The sequence below is a fragment of the Phoca vitulina genome, unplaced genomic scaffold (assembly GCF_004348235.1).
Source record: "Phoca vitulina isolate PV1807 unplaced genomic scaffold, GSC_HSeal_1.0 scaffold22, whole genome shotgun sequence".
Taxonomy (NCBI): domain Eukaryota; kingdom Metazoa; phylum Chordata; class Mammalia; order Carnivora; family Phocidae; genus Phoca; species Phoca vitulina.
In genome coordinates, this window is record NW_022589725.1 from 30,019,327 (window position 1) to 30,043,265 (window position 23,939).

Sequence of the window (23,939 nt, forward strand, 5' to 3'; positions counted from 1 at the left end):
AGGGTATATGGGCCTCTTGGAGAAAGAAGCAGTGATTAGCAGGAGGTTGCAAGGTTCAATTTGAATGAATCATATCAGAGTAACTCTACTTCTTCCTTAGAGTTGTCACAGAATCTGTAACAGGGCAAGAAAGTGAGCACGTGTGGAGTATGTGGCCTTCAGCAAGCCACTTCCTTGTGAGGGAGGGGGGTATAGGGTCTGAATGCCAGAGCAATTAGGAGACCCGTCACCTGACTTAGTAACCGTAAGTCTTGCCCAACTTGGAGCACATGCTCAGCGTGGAGGGTGCGCGGCAGGGTGTGCTTAGCGCCTAAGTCCGTGTCACGCAGACAGGCCACAGCAGAGACCTGTAGTTCTCAAAGCACAGTGGGGCCTCGCCAGCAACCTTCAGGGTTCCCGGGGATGGATGAGAAATGTACTTCCTTGGGCCTCGCCCCAGACTTGCTGAATCAGACTCTGAGGATGCAGCCCAGTAGTCAGCTTTCCCACGCTGTCCAGGGCATTCTGGTACACGTGAGTGTGAGAACTGGTGTGTACCACTGGTCTGAAGGAGGCTGCACACCAGACTCTCCCCGGGAGCTTTATTGTTTATTTATTTTTTTACTTATATTTTTAACATTTTTTGTTTGTTTGCTTGTTTAAGTAGGCTCCATGCTCAGTGTGGAGCCCTGCCGGGGAGCTGTAAAAACTACTTTTGCTCTGAGTCTTGTCCCTCAGTGATTCTCACGTAGTTAGCATAGGGTGTGACCCAGTGTCAACATTTGTTATCCTTCCCTGGGTGTTTCTAACGTGAAGCAGAGTTTGAGAACCACTGGGGTGGACCTTTAGTGTCCAAAGTGTGGTTGAACGCAGGCAGCATCAGCCTTGCATGAGAGCTTGTAAGGAATGTAGCATCTTGAGCCGTACCCTAGACCTTTTGTGTCAAAACCTGAATTTGAATAAGATGCCAGGTGACTTGCACAGAACAGTTTGAGAAGTACTGGCATAGAGCTGTGGGGTGTTCCTGAGATTCCTAAGATGTTCCTGAGATGCATTTCTAACAAGCTTCCGGGTGACACTGCTGGTCCTTACTGAGTAACAAAGGGCATGTGGTAGGTAGTCACTTGAACCAGTCCCAGAGAGCAGCAGATGTGTTAGGTGCCCGAGGCCCAAATGACACTGACAGAGCTATACCGGTGAGCCACATTTAATAAGATTTCCTGCCAGTATCCTCCAGGAGCTCTTGTCTTAGAGCATCCAGGGAAAAGCCTCACTGTGTTTGTGAACATCCCCGAGTTTATACGCCAGAGTGTGTATGTGTGTGCGCGCACGCGCATCTCTCGTGTGGAAAGGGACCATCACTTCTATCAGGTTCTCAGGGAGGTCTTTGACTCCAGAATAACTTGGTATTTAGGTCACATAATCTGTTGCACTAGTATGGTGTCGGGGAAATGTATTAGCAATGACATTAAAAAGTCTCAGAGGTTTTAAGTTGTGGCTCAATGTTGGGATGACTTCCAGAAAAGACAAGGTGATTGTAGGCTGTGTTACAGGAATTGATTATCTTCAGAGAAGATCATAGTCTTGGTTTCCTTGGTGCCAGGCACACCCAGATTATATCATCTTCCATTCTGAGCATTTCAGTTTCAAAGGGATATGTAGAGGAACGGGGGGTGTTCAAAGGCAAGTGGTAAGAGTGCTGGAGAGTATTTGAAACTGTGTCATAAGGAGAATGATTGAAGGATCTAGAAAAGATACCACTGAAGACAGATGGGGCGTGAGATCTATATTCAACAATCGAAGACCTCTCCTGTGGAGAGGGCATCAGATTTGTTGGTTGCATGTACGACCAAAGGGGAGCTGCTGGGAAATAGAATTTCACCCAGTATGAAGAAAGACCTATTAACCCTCAGCACTGTTCATGCCTGGAATGGACTGCCTCTGGAGGGCATGCGTTCCTGATACAGGAGGAGTTCAAATCTAATCTGGGTGATAACCTGGCATGGTATGTTGTAGAGGGTTGTTGTGAGTCAGGATTAGGTTTGTGTGAGTGCAACAGAGGTAGGCAGCCAGGGCTGGGATGTTGGTTTCATCTTCATTGGGGCTGAGGCCCTTCCTATGCTGCTCCACCACCTTTATGTTTTACCTGCAGTTCAAGATGGTAACTGGGCTCTCGCTGTGTTTGAGCAGCAGGAAGGAGGAAGAGTCAAAGACAAGCGCCTTCCCATGAGAATGCCCCCCACAAATCACAAAGGCCATTTCCAACAAACAAAGCTGAGTTATATGGCTACGTGCAAGGCAGGCTGGGAGATGTAGCCTTTTTTTTCCGGGGAACCATGGAACCCATGAGTAAGGAAGGGGCAGAAAGGGTCGACATTTAGGGCCAAAGAGTCATCTCTGTCCCTGGAGGGGTCAGGCACTCTGAGATCGCTGGGCCAGATGATCTCGTGTTCTGCCTCGTTATGAAATCCTGTTTGATGATCGATGGCTGGATGCATAACTTGCATCATGCTGTGTTTATCTGCCCCAATACATGAACTGCTGAAATTTTGAACAGTATTTTCCTCTAACTTCAAAAAGGCATGAATATAGTTATTCATACACTAGAAGAGATAATTCACATACAGCCAAAGATTCAATGTTTTGAGGCAGTGAATTAACCTGAAAAGGATTTCCCGCAGGCTTGGGTATTTCCCCTACCAGAGAAGAGTGAGGAGAGCTGGACACATTTTCTCAATAGATACAACCCATTAAACCTGTGGGTTTATCAGTGAAGGGTTCTTTTGTTTTCTTTCTTTCTTTTTTTTTTTTTTAATAATTACGGATTCACAAGAAATTGCAAAAATAGTACAGAGAGGTCTGCCCATACTCTTCCATGTAGCAGCTCCCAGCGGTAGCATCTTACAGAAAAGTAGTGCAGCGTCACAGCCAGGAACTGACATTGGTATGATATGATGAACTATATTACAGACCCTACTTGAATTTCACCAGTTTGTACTGGCACTCATTTTTTTAACATGTAGGTATGCATCGTATGAGACTGTATCATCTATTGATTTGTGTAACCACCACTGTGGTAAAGATTTAGAACTCTTCTAAGGAGTCCTATCTTTGATGTCTTGAAAATAGTGTCTTTTGTTTAAGTACACATTGAACTTGCTGTTTCAGTAGCATCTTCATGGGCGTGGTTTTTTTTTCCTTCTTTAAATTACTGTTTGTGAACACTTGGGAAGCATCCAAATGGCTTTTGGTCATCTTAAATGTTCACTTGCTTCTTTCTTTCCTAGAGGCCACATGGTGATGGGAGACTCTTTCAACACTTCTCTCTTCAAGCAGACGTTCCAAAGAATTTTTAGTAAAGATTTCAATGGAGATTTCCGCATGGCATTTGGTGCTACTTTGGAAGTGAAGGTACGATAGCTTTCTGATACTTTAATGGAAGATTACTGCTCTTACTTACTTAGTAGTCAGACTTAGTAGTCAGACTCACCTTGCTGGACACGGGCATCTAAAGGTAAATTAAAAGGTTCCCAGCAAAATAGTTGAAGAATGTATATTGATTCTGTCCCTTTGCTTCTTGAAAATGACCTGTATATTAATTAACGTTCTAAACAAAGTGCTGTCTGATTCCCCTGCAGGCTCTTCTCTGTCCTGCTCTAGGACATCGGGCCTAAGAATTGGTGGTGGGCTGAGCAAAGAGGCAGCTGCATGGTGTCGAGTGCCCCTGCCACCGTTAGTATGGGCCACCATATTCATAGAACCGTGTTTATATTTAGCACCTGCCTGCAGACTAGCCAGAGTACCTGAAAATTAGTGCAGCACTGTGAGTTTGGGTCTTGTTTTTTCTTGTAGGGACTGAAAGCCCTGCACACTTGATTCTGAGTCATTGAGAAAACATTAGAAGGAGCTGTTACATAATGGGATTAGGATTATTACTTTGAGAATTGGAGATAATCATTAAGTCATTTAGATTAAACTTTAAACAATCTTCTCAAATGTTTGAGGTTTTTTTTTTTTTTAAGTTGAAGAGGAATAGACTTTAATGAATTGAGATTTTAAAATCTAAGTATATTGGCTTTGTTATGTTGGAGTTCATGAATTAAGTATTTTTAAAACAACATAACAATATATTCACTGATGAGAAATTATAAATAATTACAACTAAGTACATGGGATTGTAGGGAAAAAAATGTAGTATAGTTGGTAGAATTGTTATCTTCTATGTGTATAATTATTTCAAAGGTGAGGGGGTGCCTGGCTGGGTCAGTCAGAAAAGCATGAGACTCTTAATCTCGGGGTTGTGAGTTTTGAGCTCCACGTTGGGTGTAGAGATTACTTAAATAAACTTTAAAAAAAAAGTAAGGCATATCCTTTGTTTAAAAAAAATTTTCAAAGGTGAGAGTTGAAAATATTGCATCATTTTTGGAACAAAGTTAATGCAGTTTAAAGGAAGATCTTATTAAAGTTTGCATCAGATCATCATGGGCATGGAAAAGTTGTTAAGAGCATGATCCATGTAGGATTTCTTCTCGGTGGAATGATGCTGCTGCCATATTTTATCTGTAAATTTTAATTGTGTCTTCTGCGAGAGGTGGTTTTCAGTGAATTTTAACTTTATATTCTTGTGTATTTCCATTTTAGACCTCTCGGGAACTGAAAGTTGCAGGAGCCATCGGTCCTTGTGTGTCTCTGAATGTGAAAGGACCATGTGTGTCAGAAAACGTAAGGAAAACTCCATCATCCTCACCTCCTGTGCCCCAGGATTTAACCCATTATAACCCATTAGAAATGTCAGAGCAGGGTGATCTTATCTTACATCACGTCATCTGTTGGGATGTGTCTATGGTGAGGGGAGAAGGGCCAGCTCTTACTGACGACCACAACTCTGAGAGGTGGTGTCATATCTGTCTGTCCATCAGTCTATCTAAAGGGTCAGGGAGAGGCTCAGAGGGGTCTAATATCATGTTCTCTGGGTCAGAGCTGATAGGGAGGAGCTAGAGCCTAGGTTCCCCTGACCCACTGTCCTTGTCTGGGTTTCTGTGCCAGTGAGCCACAACATATTCTATTTAGCAAGGCAGGCATTCAGCAAGAGCCTTCAAGAGTAAACCTCTGTGCTTGTTGCCCTTAGAGATGATACCTTTGTCTCACTTCTCAGAGACCATTTTGAGTTGGTTGGGCTCAAATGACACTGTTGTACATGTAGATAGCTATGTTCTTTGGGTAACAGATGTTGAGAATATGTGAAGAAGTTAAGTTACACTAAGTGGTGAGGTAGCTTTGCTGGTGGCTCACTTCCTCTGCTTATACTTTAGCTGCCAGGAGACAAGCCATTGGGTCCAGTGAGTCCTGTCCAGGGGGGTTCTGGGCGGGGGTTGTCCCAATCCCGTCCTTCCCTCGTTGTCCTCTTCAACGAGACAGTGGTCTGTAGAGCCAGATGTGGATACAGGGGCACAGATCTACCCCTGCCAATTTTGTGTCCCTTACAAGGTATTGACTCACTGTGGGATTCAACGTCTTTATCTGGGAAATGGGGATAGTAATAGTACCTCACTTGACAGCACTGTTGGGAGGGTAAAGGAGTAAGTTCAGGTAAAATGCTCAGAAGAGCCCCAAAAGAGCCCCTGGCACAATGGAGGCTTACGCCAGATTTCATCTTTCATGTTCTCACTTTGTCTTCATCAGCAGTGAGCATTCACTTAGTGACTACTTTGGTTAACCTTTTGTTGAAGTTGCCAGAGGCAAAGTGATTTGAGAGAATATTCCTGTAATCCCTTGGGCAAGGCAGGTGGCTGCCCCAAAGCCCATCTGAGGAGTTACCCATTACCCTAGTGTACTAAGGGACTTGTACCCCTAACTCCTGGTGGGGCTTCAGAAGGCTGCTCTGTTCCAAAATATGTTCCATACATTTAAATTCTGCCTAAGAAGGTAATTTTATGAATCAGTACAAGCCAATTAGCTGTTTTAAGATCAGGTAGGGATCAGCCATGAGATTTTGGGAGGGGGCCTGGAGGATGCAAAGAGGGGGGAAATACAATTCAGCATCCAGAGAAGTTTAAAGAAGAGCGTAAGGAGTTCTGTATATGCACCATTTAGAGTCCACACTTACTAACATTTAGTCATACTGGATGTCCTCTTTCTTTGCAGTATTTGCTTTGTCTATCTGGTCATTATCTGTCTGCCATGTTCACTTTGTTGTACTTCACAGAACCTTGGAACAACAAGCTGCAGAGGTCACGACACTTAGTCTTTCAGTGTGCATCTTCTAAAATTAAGGATGTTCTCCTACTGTGACATTTTATCAAACCTAAGAAAACAGTAGTTTGCTCATATCATCAGTGTCTAGTCATATTCTTTCCCTAATTTCTCCCCAAATATCCTTTGTAGCTATTTTTCCCATCCTCTAACTAGTATTGCATCTAGCATTATATATCCTTAGTCTTTTAAAATCTGGAATGGTCTTCCTGTTCTGCAGGGTTTTTTGCTTTTTTGTTTGATGACAGTGATTTGTGCCAGGCGTCTGTGTCTTCTGCAATAGAGTATCACACATTCTCAGTGTATCTGATCATTTCCTAGTGGTGGTGGTGAGCTGGTTTCTATCCTCCCTGTGTTTTCTGTAAAGTGAAAGTTAGATTAGCAATTAGATTCAGGTTAGACCTTTTTGTCCACCACAGTTCCTGAGTGATCTTACACCTCGTATGTTTCTTCAAGAGGCACTTCTGTCTGATCATGTGTTAGTGATGCTGAGTTAGACTGCATGGAGAAGGTGATGACTGCCCCACGTCTTTCTGTTATAAGGGCACATTTCCTTTTTGCCATTAGCAAGAAATCTGTTGAACGAGATTGCAGCAAAATATGAATATCTTGTTTGCCAATAGCCTTTCACCTAATGGTTTAAGCATCCATTGATTATCCTTATTTGAATCATTGTTTCATTGGAGATTATTAAATAGTGATTTTCTGATTTTATCTTCATAGTTACTCTGGTAAAGGCGGGGTAAATGCTTACGTAAGGAATTTGTGTGTTAGTGAGAAAATGTACTTTTGGGGCTCTGGAGGGTTTGTGGCCTGCTCAGGCATTGGTGCTTATAGAAGAGGAAGATTTTTCTTTTTCCTCTACCCATCTTGATTTCATTGGCTGGGCCCTGCAAACGAGACTGACAAAAGACAGGGTTTCACAAGAGAAAAAATTAACTCATGCATTGTGCATAAACATGTGCATACTCAGGAGTAACTCAGAGGGGTGGTTAGAACTTGGAATTATGTGGCATCTTAACAAAAGAAGAGTAAATTTGTAGAAAAGTGACAAGACACAGGAAAGGCACTTTGAGCTTCTAGGGGTGGCACATGGTGGAAAAGCAGGTAGATGCGCGAGCTAATGGAAGAGAAGGGTTGGTCTTAGCAGGTTTGTTGTGTAGATTTTTCTTGTACCATCTCTGGGCTGATAAGCATCTAGAGTTGTCTTTGGTGATTGAGAATCATCCTGCCCTTGGTAGGAGGAGGGCAGGGAGTTAGGTTTCTTATGTCTGCTGTTTTTAAATTACCTTCAGCTTAAAATAATCCTTGTCAGAGTGGCATATTTTGTGATGGCATACACCGAGCCCCTTGACTGGAAACTTTAAGAAGTTTCATATATTAAAAATTGAGTTGGTGGGGAACCTGGGAGGCTCGGTTGGTTGAGCTACTGACTCTTGATTTCGGCTCAGGTCATGATCTCAGGGTCATGGGATCAAGCCCTGAGTCAGGCTCCGTGCTTGGTGGGGACTCTGCTTGAGATTCTCTCTCTCCCTCTGCCCCTCCCCTGACTCACTCTCACACGCGCTCTCTCTCAAATAAATAAATAAATCTAAAAAGAAAAAAGCTTACTTTTAGAGTCCTGTAATACATCTTAAATTTTATTCTGGCTTGTAATTGTACTTTTTTAAATTAAATTTAAATGTTCATTTGGAATGAGATCTTCTAAGTAGCCTACCATTCTCAGAGTCAGTACTTTTCATCAGTGGTTAACCACAGGAATAGCTTCTTTGTTTTTTTTTGTTTTAATTCCTCTTCTCACCCCTAGGAACTTGGTGTTGGTGGCACGAGTCAGTGGAAAATCTGTGGCCTGGATCCCACATCTACGCTTGGCATCTACTTTGAAGTAGTCAATCAGGTGAGTTGGATTTCTTCATGAGTCTTCATGTCTCAGTGTTGTGTTTTCTGATTTATTACAGACCGGTGGCCTCTGGCTTCTTTCTGTGCATACTGATGCTACTTTGGCCTTGTGTTTGCCTGATACCAGTCCAGCATGATCTTTTTTCTCCTTTTAGGGTTTGGTCAGAGTCAGACAGCGTATTGCTTTCACAGCTTAAATTGTTGGACTGATAAGCTCATCAGAAGGGGAATGGCTTTTACCAGCCATCGTAATGTTTGTGAATTTTTGAGTGTGTCAGTTTTTTCCCCAGTATTCTATTTTAAAAAATTCTTTTTTTTTTTTTTAAAGATTTTATTTATTTGACAGAGAGACATAGCGAGAGAGGGAACACAAGCAGGGGGAGTGGGAGAGGGAGAAGCAGTCTTCCCGCCGAGCAGGGAGCCTGATGTGGGGCTCGATCCCAGGACCCTGGGATCATGACCTGAGCCAAAGGCAGATAGATGCTTAACGACTGAGCCACCCAGGCGCCCCTTAAAAAATTCTAATTTACAGAAAAGTGAAAAGAATTTTACAGTGAATGGTTGTACATCTTCCACTCAGATTCTGTAGTTAACGTTTTACTGTATTTACTTTGCTTTGCCACATATCTATTTATCCATCAATTAATCTTTTTGCTGCCTTTTTTTTTTTTGAAAGAGAGGGGGTGTGAGGGAGGGGCAGAGGGAAAGGGAGAGAGAGAATCCCAAGCAGGCTCCATGCCCAGCGCAGAGCCCCACATGGGGCTCGATCTCATGACCCTGAGATCATGACCTGAGCTGAAATCAGGAGTCAGATGCTTAACCGATTGAGCCACCCAGGTGCCCCTTATTTTTGATGCATTTTATTTTATTTTTTTATTTTTATTTTTTTTAAGATTTTATTTATTTGACAGAGAGAGACACAGCAAGAGAGAGAACACAAGCAGGGGAGTGGGAGAGGGAGAAGCAGGCCTCCCGCTGAGCAGGCAGCCTGATGCGGGGCTTGATCCCAGGACCCTGGGATCATGACCAGAGCCGAAGGCAGACGCTTAGCGACTGAGCCACCCAGGCGCCCCATGTTTGATGCATTTTAAAACAAATTACACTCATCAGTGTCTTTCATCTTTAAACACTTTAGCATGCATATCATTTACTTGAATTTAGTATTAATCTGAATATGGTTCCTTTTTTTTTTTTACTTAGGAACTATTTTATTGTACAAAATTTACATTTGTTGAATACAGTGAAAAGCATGGCAAAAGAACTTTTTGTTAATCCATTTTCTTTGAGATTTTTTTGTGAAAAGTAAAGATTTATTTTCTAATACATTCGCAGATAATATAACTTTTTATATAGTTGTTTAACAGTTGTGTTGGTAATAAGTGTCTTGGGACATAAGGTATAAAACTGAAAAAAGATCAAAAAAGCGCAGGGGGAAGACCACTACCAAAGAGCGATCTCCACGAACTTGGCCTTTTCCACTTCAAGGCAGATGCTGTGGGGTCATCACACTGTAAACATGGTTTGATTATCTGAAGCCATTCGTTAAGATACTCAACAAGACCTAATGCATCTGGGATATTGTCTCCTTCTGAAACAAATTTCAGCAGAACCACCATTGGGATTTCTTTAGAACAGCCTTCATCATAGAGTGTTTTTGTGATACCTCCTCCAGGAATACGAATACAAAACTCAGAATCATCTATTTCAGGAATGCATGGGCTTTTTTCCATTTCTTCCCAGTTAAGGCTCATTATTTTAGTTTGAACACTTTTTTGCACAAAAGGTGTGAGTAGGTATCTGAAGGGAGTACTGCGAAGCTGTAGATCATTACGGTGATATGAATGACTGCTTGAAAGAACAATAACTTTGGCACAGTTAGTACTTTTCACCCAGGAAAGCAGTTTTTCACAGAATGGCTTTGATTTATACTTAATAAAAATGGATCTTAACCGAAGAGCCACTAGCTTCTTTGAAGGCAATGAATATATTTCAGCATTTATACTGAGTTCTGTTGAATTTTCTTCTGCAGTTGCATATGGATTGTTTCCAACCATCGGCACAAGACAATCATAGAAGTAACCAATCTTACACATATTTAGTGTAGAAATAATCAAATCCATTGCAAGCTGGCCAATATTTCCAACAGATACTGCTGGCATTAGGAAAGTGTAGCCCGTGAGGTCGGGGGCCGACTCTCCACAGGGAACGAACATGGTCGCACAGAAGTGGGAGAACGGGGTCTCCTTTTTTTTTTTTTTGAGGTGAAAGTTATGTACAGTGAAATGCCCAGATTTTAAGTGTACCATTTATAATGCGTCAAGAACCGCGCTGTCACCACTGTGTCAGTCGTTTTAGGAAGAGCACAATGGGCTCTGTGACCGTTTGTGTTTGAGTCGTGCCTGTAACAGTAACCAGGTGTGTGGCCTGTTGCCTGCAGCACAGCGCCCCGGTCCCCCAAGGAGGCAGAGGTGCCGTCCAGTTTGTCACGCAGTATCAACACTCCAGCACCCAGAGACGCATCCGCGTGACCACCATTGCCAGAAAGTAAGCAGTCCCGGTTTCCTTCCTGTTGAGCCCCGGATGTTTTTCCTTTGAAGAGATAATTTAGCACCTGTTAGTTTATCTTTGTAATTCCATTGAATGGTTCTCACCAATCCTGACTGGCTCATTTGATCAGAGAAGGAGGAGGAGGAAGAGGCTTTGCTGGCCAACCTAGTTAGGCCTGCAGGCACTTGCCTGGAAGAATCCTCTTTTTGTAAAATATTAATTTTCGTTATTATCAGATAAGTAACCCATAAATACATCCTCCTTGTAAAAGATTCAAACAGCTCATAAATGTAGAAAGAATCGGTGTCTTTACCCACTCTCCCCAGAGGTGAAATGCTCTTACTGCACGGGTAGCTTCACGGGCCCATTTCCATGGAGCTCTGTACCATAGTGTGTATAATGTGCATGTGTGGCTTCTTGTGTGGCATGTTTGTAAGCTTTTCTCCGTACGTGTCAGGGACATCTTCCACGTCAGTACGTACCAGCTGCTCCTCCCCTGTAGTGGCCGCACCGCGTTGCATGGTTTGGATGGGATGTGTCCCTCCTCTCTTAAAGGAATTTCACATCCTACCTTCTTTCCAGCAGTGCTGCATTCATGTGTTCAGGTCTTTGTGTGCATTGAGTATTTCTTTCCTGCCGCTTCATAGAAGTAGAATTTTGTATCCCGCGAGACTACTCTTCTAAGAAGTGAATTTGTATTCTCCCCAATAGTGTAAGGAGAGTGTCCGTTTTCTCATTAATAATATTATCGATCTTTAACATGCCAATATAGAGCAGTTTGCCACTTTTAATGTATTTTTCTGTTTATTAATGGGTTGAACTCTTTTCATGTTTATTGGCCATGTATATTTCTTCTGTGATAGCCTTTGCCCATTTTGTAAAACCTCTTTCTTTTTCTTGTTCATTGATTTGCAGGGACTTTTTATGTATTCTGGATGTGATTATTGTTGTTCATATCTGTTCCTGGTCTGTCTGTCGTCTTTCAGTTTTGTCCATAGTGTCTTTATCTGTCTAAAAAATTTTTGTATATGTGCTCGTTCTTTCTACCATGGATATGATGTAGAAAGTCATTTTGTGAATTTGTAAACATACAGATTTTTGCAAGATTGACCTAGAGGAAGGAACTGAAGACTTGGGTACCTTTTGGGTATCTACTCTTGTGCTATCTTGTAGAACATTGGGAAGTTCTCTGTAATTTTTCCTTTGTTCTTAAAGCCTTCAGAGATCACATGAGGGTAAATGAAAATGTATGTAAAACTCCTGTGATTCCTTATTGACAATTGCAGTTTGAATCTATGTTGCCTTAGATGAAGGAGCAGGACTTAGGTTTCTTTATCTTAACGGAAAGCTGGTTTTCTGGTCTCTCCCGAATGTAAGCGTGGCACTGATTCTGGAATTGTCAGTTGGGCAGATGCGCAGAGCCAGCTCAGGCACATAGAAGCAGCATTTGACCAGGAGGCCGCAGCAGTCTTGATGGCTCGGCTGGGAGTGTTCCGCGCAGAGTCAGAGGAGGGGCCCGATGTGCTCCGGTGGCTGGACCGACAGCTCATCCGACTGGTGAGTTGGCAACTGTGGCACCAGCTTCAGGCATAATCTCTGCTGCGTATTTGAGAAGGGAACTCTGGCACATACACCTGTCACTTCATACAGTCAGCCAACAAGCACTTTGTGTTGCTTACTTTATGCCTAACATTGGACATCCTGGGAGTGACATAAGACAAGTGTTACACATGCATTTTCCCCCCGCGAGGGCTTACATTAGCATTAGAAAGAAACAACATGCACAGGACATTTAGAGAAGGATGCAAATCTGTGTACAGTAAGGGTTGATTTAGATGAGTCCCTGTGGGTCTGTGGTTCTATATTTTCCTTCCAGGTTTAAGAGATTTTTTTTTTAGCAATAGGGGTCCATTGCCCAGTGAGTGTAGAGACGTGTGTGATTCTGGGTCTAATCAGGAGAGAGAAACCACGTAGTCATTTAAACAGGGAAAGCATGAACAAGCTTGTGGGACGTGGCTGTGCATTTCAGCTTATGCTGAAGAGACCATGGGAGCACAGATTAGTGGAAAGTAATGAAGGTGTGGCTTAATTGTAGAAAGCTTCATTTTATTTATGAATTTATTTTAATTTTTATTATTGAAGTATGGTTAACACACAATGTAATTTTAGCTTCAGGTGCACTATAGTGATTCAACAATTCTATTGGAATGCCTTGATTTTAAAGTTAAGTCACTGCTTAGGTGTGATTCTTACTCAGGGGCGTGCCATCAGCATGATGCTTATGTTTACATTTACCATTACCAAATGAGATAGACTGGAGGGTGAAAGGCTACTGATAGGGAGAACAGTGGAGGATTCTGGAGGCTCGAGAGCTGAGACCAGGGTGGTGGTAGGACCGTCGAAGGGGAGGGAAAGTTTGGAATCAGGATGTATGCTGAAAGAAGAGTTGATAAAGCTTGTTCAAACTAGGTGGAATCAAAAACCAAAAAATTAACATTAACTTAAGTTTTGAGTGTGGGTGACTGCAAGGATGATGGAGAGGTAAAAGAGCTGGAAGATGGGAAAGGGTGGAGAGAGGCATAATTTTTTTTTTAATGTGATAAATAGTTCAACTTACTTTACTCATGAACTTGTGAAAGTACGTCCGAGGGAAGCTATCCTGTAGTTGGTTGGAAGTCCCTACAGGAGCTCAGGTTAGAGGCAGCACTGGACAGGGGCAGGGTGGGGGGGTGGATATGGTTGACATCAGTCTGGCTTTCCTGTTACTTGTAGCCGAAGCAGTGAGGATGGGATCAGGGGGCCAAGACCTAGCCTCCGAGGAACCCACTGTTGGGACGTAGGGAGATGAAGGGCATCTCAAGACAGAGAAGGATCCGTTGGAGAGGAGAAATAGGAAGGTGCTATGTTAGCGGCTGGAGGAGAATTTCACAGACTTTGGGGGAGCCACTTGACCTGGGGAGTCCAGGAAGGTGAGAGCCATACCAGGTCATTGGACTTGGTAAGAGAGGGTAACTGTCAGAGATGGGCTTTCTTTCAGTGGCGGAGGGTCCAGTTGTCTAGTGGCCAGAGGAGATGTGTGAAACAAAGAGGAAATAAAAGCGGAAGAGAAAATGTTGTTCAGAAACTTGTCTTTGAAAAAAGGAAGAAAATTGAGCTGTAGTGTTGCAGACTTAGGAGCTTTTCCTACGGAAGAGGCACCTAAGACAGCTCCTCGAGCCACTGACTGGTCAGAGCAGTCCTCCGGCAGCATCTCCTGGGAGCTGGGTAGAAATGCAGGATCTCTCCAGATCTGCGGAATCAGAATCTGTGTTTAGCAGCGCCCTGGGTGATGGGTCTGTCCGGCTATGCTGGAGAAGCGTTGGTCTGGGACCCTCAATCAGTCAGAGTTGAGACTGGAATGTAGCTCTCCTACTGCAAGGCGTTTTCCAGGTGACACTGACTTGACTTTTCTTTTTTGCTTTTCTTTCAACAGTGTCAGAAGTTTGGACAGTATAACAAAGAAGACCCCACGTCTTTTAGGTTATCAGATTCCTTCTCTCTGTATCCTCAGGTAAGTAATATGTATTTTTTTTAGTATATGTGCTACTGAAGCGAGCACTGTATTTTTTAAATAACTAAAGAAAAATAAATTGTTATAGAAATAAAACTCTCCGCTCTCAGGCTAAAGTGAAGACTTGGTGGGTTTTGAGGCTCCATCTATAGGTGATGAAGGTTGTTCAGTTCAGGACAGATACTGTGTCTGTGTGCGAGACAGTGCCTCAGCCCTACAGAAGACAAATGACACGCAGGGAGGAGAAGAGAGCGGCTCCCCAGCAACCCCAGCAAAACAGGGTTGTTGCTGAAGACCACAGCAGAATCTCTTCATTTGTAGAGGTTCTGGGTAGGCAGCTACCTCAGCAGCCACTCAAGAAAATGAAGCACCCGTGAAGGTGAATATAACAAAATGAGGCCACAGATCATGACAGATATTTAATGATATGTATGTAGTGACGGTGCTGATCGTACCTGGGAATCAGCAGTAAGCAGCTCCTGTAAATGATCACATCGTGCGTGAACCAGGCATTCGGGAGCCGTTGGACAGTGAAAGGGGGGAGAGGAGTGGACACGGCATGAAACCGCTGTCAGGAATCTGTGTATTTACCTCTCCTGACGTCCTTCCTCATCTGTAAATGAGGAAGCTAGAGCCGGGCTCGGTGGGTGGTTGTGAGGATGGCAAGCCGAGGCGGAGAGTGTTGCCCACAGGCCCAGGCGCCCGTCAGGCACTTGGTGTGGGTCAGCTCCACAGCGGGGCCCACGACTCTCAGGTGGCCCCTTCACGGGCGCAGCTTTCCCGGAACCGGAAGCAGAGCCAACTCTTTTCCCTTCCCTCGGAGATGCCTTAATGAGGAATAAGTAGAGAGCAGCACACTTTCATTTTTAAATAAATTTGTGAACACTCACATATCCTAGTAGGAAGTATTCTTTTGATTACTCAATTTGGAAAGTGGACACAGATTTCAGTCATGAACTTGTATAGCTTGAACTCTCAGGGTTGAAAGGGGGCCTTAGAGGTCCCTTCACCTGACCCCTGGCCCAGGGCAGGGCTCTGTGGTCCCTGACGCCCGCACCTGTGGCCTGTGCTGGGGCAGTGGAGGCTGTCCGGTGTTGTGGAGGGCACCCCAGGCCTGCCAGAGTCTGAGCGCAGCTGACCCTGGAGGAGGCTCTGAAGCCCCATGGATGTTGGTGTCCTCTTTACAAGGAAGGAGTGGGTCTGGAGAAGTGGTTTGCAGTCTCTTTGAGGTTGTGGAGCCCTTTCTTGGAGAGGACCCCCTCAGAAGCCAGCACATAAGCAGACAGACTTGCAGCTGCTCTGGTTGTGCCCACCCTTACCACCGCTGCTGCCAGGGCACCTTCCACCGCCCCCCATCTTGGGCCCAGCGGACCCGCTAAGACCGAAGAGCACAGTTGGAAAACCACCGAATGGGGTGGTTTGTAAGATTCCTTTCGTCGAGGCATCTAGGTTAGAGGTCAAGCGCCCAGTCTCTGGAGCCAGATGCCTAGAATAAAGCGGTTCTGCCCCTCAGTGTGAGTGGCCTTGGGCAAGTTGCCTACCCCGCAGTTTGCTCACCCATAAACTACAGGTGGTAAGAGAACCTGCTTCGTGGGTATATTAGAAGAATTAAATCATTCTTTCAAGTCCTTTGCGCCTTGCACACAGGATGTATTGATTATCAGCCATGATTATTATGTAGGAACCAATGGTTCAATATTTGGAGTCTCAGGAAGCTTTATACTTCTCAAGGCAGCTCATTTTCATGTTCTGGCGCCTCTTTATCCCAACGTGGGGCTTGAACTCATGACCTTGAGATCAAGACCTAAGCTGAGATCAAGAGTTGGACCCTTGGGGCGCCTGGGTGGCTCAGTCAGTTAAGCATCTGCCTTTGGCTCAGGTCATGGTCCCAGGGTCCTGGGATCGAGCCCCGCACAGGCTCCCTGCTCAGTGGGGAGCCTGCCTCTCCCTCTCCCTCTGCTGCTGCCCCTGCCTTTGCATGCGTGCTCTCTCTCTGTCAAATAAATAAAATCTTAAAAAAAAAAAAAAATGAAACGAGTTGGACTCTTAACCAACTGAGCAACCCAGGTGCCTCATTTTATTTTATTTTTGTTTCTATTTTTATTTATTATTAAGTATTGGCTCCTCTTTAGAGAGAGCTAAAAGTCTGCCATGCCTCTTCTGATCTCAGGGTAAAGAACATACCTCTCCAGGCTCCTCTCTTATCCCTGTCTTCCCTCCACCCCTGATGCCAGTGCACCAGCCTGAGTGCCTCTCATCTGTAACTGCAGCTGGAGTCCCCTCCCTCTGGCCTCTTCATGAACATCTTTCAGACCCCAGTGGCTTGGGAAGCTTCCTGCTGCCCCTCCATCCCCACCCCATCCTACTAGTACTTTCTGGTATCGTGCTCACAGCTTTTTATTGTGGCTACCCAGAGTGGGCCTTTTCCTCACGGCACTGTGGCCTCTCTAGAGCAGACATTCTGTCTGCAGCCTGGCCCAGTGACTCCAGAAATAAATGCTTCTTTGCCTTTCCCCTTACCTGTGGAAGCTTTGACACACCCACAGGGCCCCTCCCCCTTTCTTAAAAATAATGTTTATAATTGTGGTGAAAAACATCTTCTTAACCATTTTTCAGTGTGCGGTTCAGTAGTTTTCAGTATATTCACATTGTTATGCAGCAGATCTCCAGAACTTTTTTATCCCGCAAAACTGAAACTGTACTTATTAAACAGCAGCTTCCCGTTTCCCCCTTCCTCCAGGCCTTGGTACTACCATTGTACTTTCTGCTTACAGGAACTCATAGGCCTTTGTCTGAAAGTCTAGCTTCTCTTTCAGAGACCTAAGGCAAGCTCGCTGTCTGGGTGTCTAAGAAAGTTACAGCTGTATGCATTTGTCTCTTTTTTTTTCTTTGTAAATGCAGTTCATGTTCCATCTTAGAAGATCTCCATTTCTCCAAGTGTTTAACAACAGTCCTGACGAGTCGTCATATTACAGACACCATTTTGCCCGACAGGATCTAACCCAGTCCCTCATCATGATCCAGCCCATTCTGTACTCCTATTCATTCCACGGGCCGCCAGAGGTGAGGTTTACGTGAATGCTTTTGTCAGAATTGGAATCACGTAATACAGGTTGTTTTTTTTTTCTAGCAAGTTTACTTTTAGAGCAAAGCTGTAAAAAAAAGAAAACTTTGAGTCTTTATAGTAGTTTAACATTAATTCTGAGTATTAAAAAATACACATAGGAGAAAGTCACAGGACGTATAAAGAAAGCTATTATCTGTGGAAGGCAGGATTATATATTAAAAAAACTTATAAAAATATGTAGATACTTTTTTTTTTCCAGTTACTTTGGCCCAGTAATTCCATGTCTTGTGCCTGAAGGAAATCCTCTTACATATAGGAAAAGCTTTGTTCAAAGAAATAGGAAAATGAACTATTATAATAGAAGATTAGAAAACAATCCAAGTGTTTAATAGTAGGAAAATAAGTAATCTGAGAAATATTTACAAAGTTTATGTAATGTGATAAAATACTAAATGTTATATGAAGGGGTACCTGGCTGGCTCAGTTGGTAGAGCAGGCGACCCTTTATCCTAGGGTCATGAGTTCGAGCCCCACATTGGGCTTAGAGATTACTTAAAAATAAAAATTAAAAAAAAAGAAGAAGAAAAAAGATACAAGCATTGAATTTAATTATTCTAGAAAGGGGGCAGTACTTGGCTAGCTCAGTCAGGCGAGCATGGGACTCTTAATCTCTGAGTTGTGAGTTCAAGCCCCTCACTGGGTATAGATATTACTAAAAAAAATAAAATTACATGAAAAAAATCAAAATAGAAACTTTCCTAAATTGTGTATTTTTTAGCATACAAGAATTAAAAACTAAGTGAAAATAAATGATGAATATTTGTTGGACTTGGGGACAAATTTTCAAATTTTCCTTAATGAGTACATTACTTTTATTATTGAAATAGAAATTATTATAAATGGATTTTGTAATAAACTTTTAAAACTCCTATTACGAGCTTTTCTTTTTCATACAGGCATCGCTGTTTTCAGTCAACTACAGCAATAGATTTGAGAGGATGTGTCTCCAATAGATAAAATACATTTCTAACACAAAACTGAGAATGTTTAGAATTATCTCTGGTTCCTGGAGCAAAAGATGTCCTTAATCTCTCTTCCCAGTTGATGAGGGATTATTTGGAGCCTCTTTCTAATACAGAGTTGATACTTAGAACTTCTGGGTCAGGGAGCAGAAAGCAGGAGTTTCCTTAAAGATGGAGAGAGCCGTTGTGCCAGGTGCCATTCGTACGCAGCCTCCTAGCTGTTGTGTAGACCACCCAGGTGGGGGGTGGAGCAGTCGCCATCGGGGGCATAGGGGGAAGACCAACGCCATCTCTCTCTCTTCTTCTTCAGCCAGTACTCTTGGACAGCAGCAGCATTCTAGCTGACAGAATTTTGCTGATGGATACTTTCTTCCAAATTGTCATTTATCTTGGTGAGGTAAGAAAATACTAATTTCTTTCCTTACTATTGTTTTGGCTTTCTTTTTCTTAATTTAGGTTTTTGTGACATTTGGAATAATTTGGGCTTGGAAGACCTGCTGTTTATTAGAATGAGTATAGCGGTAAAATCTTTTTTTCAGGTCCCTGGGGTATTTGTATATTTAGTAATTTTAATTATATTTGCTGTAAGTAAATCTCAGGTGGTCCTTTTAAATCACTCTAACTTACTGCTTTTCGAATTGTAAGACAGGGTCACTGTACTTTCCCTCATTCGACCCTTGACACACACTGCTGTCCTTTTGGAGTTACAGTAGAGTTATTAGTAAACAGTAAGTTTGGGGACTCCTGGGTGGCTCAGTCGGTTAAGCATCTGCCTTCGGCTCAGGTCATGATCCCAGGGTCCTGGGATCGAGTCCCGCATCGGGCTCCTTGCTCAGCAGGGAGCCTGCTTCTCCCTCTGCCTGCTCCCCCTGTTTGTGCTCTCTCTCCTTTCTCTCTCTCTCTCTCTGACAAATAAATAAATAAAATCTTTAAAAAAAAACCACCCAAAACAATAAATTTGGAACTAAAATTTTTCTCTGATGAAATAACATGGCACCCTGACCCTTACCCTGGTCTGTGGATCCCTAGGATGACTGTGGATGGCTTTCAGGGGGGAGTCCCTTTCTTCCTCAGAGGGGTTTCCTAAGAAAGGGAATGGCTCCTCTGAAGAAAATCCTTTAACTGAGCATTATGTTCATTGATAAATTCTTTTCCTTCTGTTGTCCATTCTTTACCTTCAATAAATTGCTTTGGTGATTGACTTGACTTCCTAGTCTATCTATATGTTAGATGTGATTTCAAATGTTCTGCAAAGGTATACATTGTATTTCAGAATTCCCTTAATAACTTAGGATGAATTCGTTTTCTGATATTAATATGCGTTTTACAGTTTTTAACTTTTTTCAGCATATTAACACCCACTCTGCTAGGCGCTTGCCCATTGGGTGACCAACTGCTGTTCCCACTGGTTCCTATAGGAGCAATAATCATGATGTAGGTTTCTATGCCTTCAGCTCAGCCCTTAAAGACTTTCTGACCACAACCCCCATCCTGTTCATTCACACATTTATTGAGTACCATCTGTGTGCATGCAAGTGATGGTTTCTAAAGACAAAGACAGTGACATGGTTCTCACTCTCCAAAAGCCCCATATATGCTGGTTGTGGGTGTTCCGATGAACTCTTGGACCCAAATGAGCTTATGGGCATTTCCTCTATGCCACCAGTCAGTCAGAAATTAAGACCTGAAAAATGTTACTGGAAACTCTGAAAAAGGGAGAGCAGGCTGCAGAGGGAAGCACCTAAAGAGAATCTTCTTCTGGTATCAGACTAACAGTTCTGTTTTTAAAACCCATCGATCACTTGTTACATCCTCTTACTCCATTTCCCCCTCCACTGTTTTCTTTTTTAGTGTCCCCTAAATAACACGTGAAAGCACGTCAGGTTATTTATAAAGTTATATTAATCAGTCAGCGAATATTTCTTGACTTCCTGTGTGCACAAGGCATTTTCTAGAGCTGTTGCCAATAGGGATAAAAGAGGGGGAGACACAGTGTCAGCTGAGGTGGGGAGATTGGCTTTACCTTCTATGCTGTAGTATATTGCCTTCTACTTGCCTAATGAACACCCATGCATTGATTCTTGCAGCTTTTCTCTCCCCCACCAAGAGTATCCTAACTCAGAGCCCAGGGGAGTTGGGGATGAGTCTGGGTGACACTAGGCACTGGAGTTAGGCGTAGAGGTGTGCCCCTAGGGCAGAGAAAGAGGGGATGGATTCCATGTAGGAAGCCAACAAATCCCTTTCCCTACCAGCTGGAAGGACATGGGCGGCTGGACCCAGTGATGGCAGTGGAGATGGAAAGGCCAGGTGGCTCCTTGGGACAGCTGTTCCCTGGGTGTTTTTAGCTGGTTGGTATGTACAGGTAGAAAGGGAAGAGGTGTGACTGATGGCTCTGACGTTTCTGGGAGAACTGTGTAGGTGGGGGTGTCCTAGCTGCATCTCTTTGCTTACTCACACTTGTCCTACCCAGCTCCCCTTGCTACCCACTGCAACTTGTCATTCTTGACATGACTTCTTCCCTGGAAACAAGTTCTGGGTGGTAGTGGGAGTGTTAGAATGTCAGGAGTGTCAGAGAAGACTATTGTTTCTGTGTTTCCACAATGGTTTTGGTTGTTGGTTTGTCTTGGTGCAGACCATAGCCCAGTGGCGTAAAGCTGGGTACCAGGACATGCCTGAGTATGAAAACTTCAAGCACCTCCTGCAAGCACCACTGGATGATGCCCAAGAGATTCTGCAAGCGCGCTTCCCCATGCCACGTTACATTAACACGGAGCACGGAGGCAGCCAGGTGAGTGAGCTGTATTCCAGCTCTCGTGTTCTGGTGGTTTCATGATGTAAATGGCTATATATCCAAACAGCATGGTTAATATTTTATGTGGTGACATAAATTGACATTCAGGCAAACTTCCAAATATGACTTCTTAAATGAGTGGTAATAATACATTAATGTAGAAAGTAGAGGATTGCCAAAATAAAACACTTCATGCTTCAGGAACCCTAATAAATGGAGAGTCATTGGCTTACACTAATGAAATGGGTGCCTTTGTGGTGTTAAAAAAAAAAAGCTAATTTAACAAAAGGAAATGTGGTAAAAACTTTTTTCCTACTACACCAATATTAATGTCACTTATAATCTTTAAATCTCTTGTGTTTTTAAAGGCTCGATTCCTTTTGTCCAAAGTGAACCCATCTCAGACACACAATAACCTGTACGCCTGGGGACAGGTAAGAAATTGTCAGGTATCTGGGGAGGAGGCTAGGCTCCTTTTTGAAAAACTAGTTACCAAATGGATCTGTTTTGGCTTTAGAGACAGAATAACTCAGGTATTTTGCTGGAGGGGAGAAAAACCTTTCAGTACCATAGCTGAGACGGGAGGGGGTGCCTCGTGTGGATCCCCTTCTGCAGTACACAGCCTAATATGACAGATTCGGACCAGAGGACAGAACTCTGTGGCGTGACCTGCATTTGGCTCTCTTCATAGACACAGCAACATCTCCCCAGACATCCCCTTGCCCCCCAACCCCACTGCTCTCTTTCCCAAGGGTGTGGGGCAAAAACATCTCCTGCTCACCACTGGCTCTGTCTCCTCCTCACTTTTCAGCCTCTGTCTCCTTCTTTATCTAATTATTCCCAACATTTATGTCTCTCTCAAGTCTTTCCTTTCCCTCTTCTCTTATAACATTTTTGAAAATTAAACTTTCTTTTGAGGTAGTTGTAAATTTACAAGCAGTTGTTAGAAGTAATATGGAGAGATTCTCTGTGCTCTTCACCTGCGTCCCCCAGTGGGAATATCTTGCACAACCATAATGCAGTATCACAGTCAGGATACTGACATAGATAAGGTCCAGATACACGTTTCCATCACCACAGGGATCTCTCATTTGCCCTTGTATAGTCACTCTCACTTCCCTCCAGCCTCCACCTCTTCCTTAACACCTGGCGACTGCTGCCGTGTTCTTCACTTCTATGATTCTGGTGGCAGTCCTTTTCTTTAGGCATCTGAAAAATATTTTGCCACTTCTCTTGGCTTCTGTGGTTTCTGATGAGAAATTCATTGTCATTATTGTTTTTCCCCTGTAGGTAAGATGTCATTTTTCTCTGGCTGCTTTCAAGATTGTTTCTTTGTTTTTGTCTGTGTCCAGTGATTGTTTACCAGCCTTTTCAGCTCCAGGTCTAAATACCATGTGTTTGGTGTGGATTTCTTTGGATATATCCTATTGAGAATTTGCTTGACTTCTTGATTCTGTGTATTTATCTCTCTTGCCAAAATTGGGTAGTTATCAGCCATTATTCTTTGAATAGTTTTTCAGCCCATCCTCCTTTTCCTTTCTCTCTAGGACTCCAGTGACATGCCTGTCAAGTCTTTTGTGGTTCCACAGGTCCCTGGTACCCTGTTCATTTTTTCCCACCTGTTTTCTATTTTTCAGTTGGGTAATTTCTATTATTTTATCTTCCAGTTCACTGATTATTGTCTCTGTTCCTTTTCTTTAATGAACTCACACATCGAGCTTTTTATTTGTTTCTGTATTTTTAGTTTTAAAACTTTACTTTGGTTTTTCTTTATGTCTGCTTCTTTCCTGAGACCTTCTTTCAGGCTGTTTTCTCATTTGTTTCAAGTATGTTCAAGTAATTGCTCATTGAAGCTGCTTTGAAGTCTTTGTGAGATAATTCTAACACTGTTGTCAATTTGGTGTTAACACCTGCTGACTGTCTGTTTTTCATTCACTTTGAGATCTTGGCTGTTGGTATGACAAGTGATTTTTGATTGAAATGTGAACATTTTCATATTTGTTATGAGACTCTGGATCTATTGAAATTGGCTGTTTTAGCTGGCTTTTAGTCATGCTACTTTGGGAGAGAAGTGGGGGAAGACATTGTTTCATTACTGCCAGATAGCAAACCAGGTTTTCCATTGGCCTCTTGACACGACACCTGGGTGGGGGACAATTCATTGTTATTGTTACTGTTGAGTGGGGATGGGTGTTCCAGCTCCCCACCTAGTCTCCACTAATCCCACCATGGAGATGGCCTTGTTGGTGTTGGATGGTAGTGAAAGTGCTGACTCTCCACTAGGCCGCCTCTGATACCCAATGCAGGGGGCACGGAGGACATCTTACTACTGCCAGGTCTGGGTTGAAGTGCAGGCTCCCCGAATGGTCTCTACTGGTACCATGGCAATTAGGGAGACGTCCCCCTGGCCATTGGGGAGGAAGTTCCCAGTGCCATACTTGGCCTTCTCTGAGAGCATCCTGGTAGGGGTGTTGGGGTCCCTTGTTACTGTCTTGTGAGGGTGGCAGTCTACGGTGCTCACTCAGCCTTTGCTGGTGTGGGTGGGGCCACAGTTTTTTCTGTCATCTTTGACTGGAGTTATTATCTAACATTTGTTGTGTTGCTAGGCTACGCTGGTCCTTTAGCTAGAGAAAGTTGGCTTTCTCTCTGTTTTTGTCTGTGTCCAGTGATTGTTTACCAGCCTTTTCAGCTCCAGGTCTGGGATATATGAGGCAAAAAGGAAACCCAAGGCACTCACCACTGTGTTGTTCCTTGGGACTCAGGGCCCTGGTTTGTCTGCTCTCTTCTCTCCACCTTTCATAGTCTTCTTATTTTTTTTTATATAAAATGCCC

The 23,939-nt window shown here is 43.4% G+C and overlaps 2 protein-coding genes across 3 annotated transcripts in view; one reads left to right on the forward strand and one right to left on the reverse strand.

Annotated features, from left to right (window-relative positions):
• SEC23B (SEC23 homolog B, COPII coat complex component) overlaps positions 1-23,939 on the forward strand; it is a 36,858-nt gene that overhangs the window by 11,655 nt on the left and 1,264 nt on the right. For both annotated transcript variants that reach the window (XM_032419644.1, XM_032419645.1), the window contains exons 10-19: positions 3,267-3,390; positions 4,621-4,701; positions 8,039-8,128; positions 10,568-10,674; positions 12,081-12,234; positions 14,150-14,227; positions 17,129-17,290; positions 18,627-18,713; positions 20,949-21,104; positions 21,476-21,541. In XM_032419644.1, coding sequence (XP_032275535.1) covers positions 3,267-3,390; positions 4,621-4,701; positions 8,039-8,128; positions 10,568-10,674; positions 12,081-12,234; positions 14,150-14,227; positions 17,129-17,290; positions 18,627-18,713; positions 20,949-21,104; positions 21,476-21,541 — 1,105 coding nt within the window. The remainder of the gene's footprint in view (positions 1-3,266; positions 3,391-4,620; positions 4,702-8,038; positions 8,129-10,567; positions 10,675-12,080; positions 12,235-14,149; positions 14,228-17,128; positions 17,291-18,626; positions 18,714-20,948; positions 21,105-21,475; positions 21,542-23,939) is intronic.
• On the reverse strand, positions 9,416-10,560 carry LOC116641733 (proteasome assembly chaperone 2-like). Its single transcript, XM_032419646.1, has one exon. The coding sequence runs from the start codon at positions 10,434-10,436 to the stop codon at positions 9,546-9,548; it is 891 nt and encodes a 296-aa protein (XP_032275537.1). The 5' UTR covers positions 10,437-10,560; the 3' UTR covers positions 9,416-9,545.

Coding starts and splice junctions, on each gene's coding strand:
- LOC116641733 (XM_032419646.1), bottom strand. CDS start 10,436: ATGGTACACTTAAAATCTGGGCATTTCACTGTACATAACTTTCACCTC.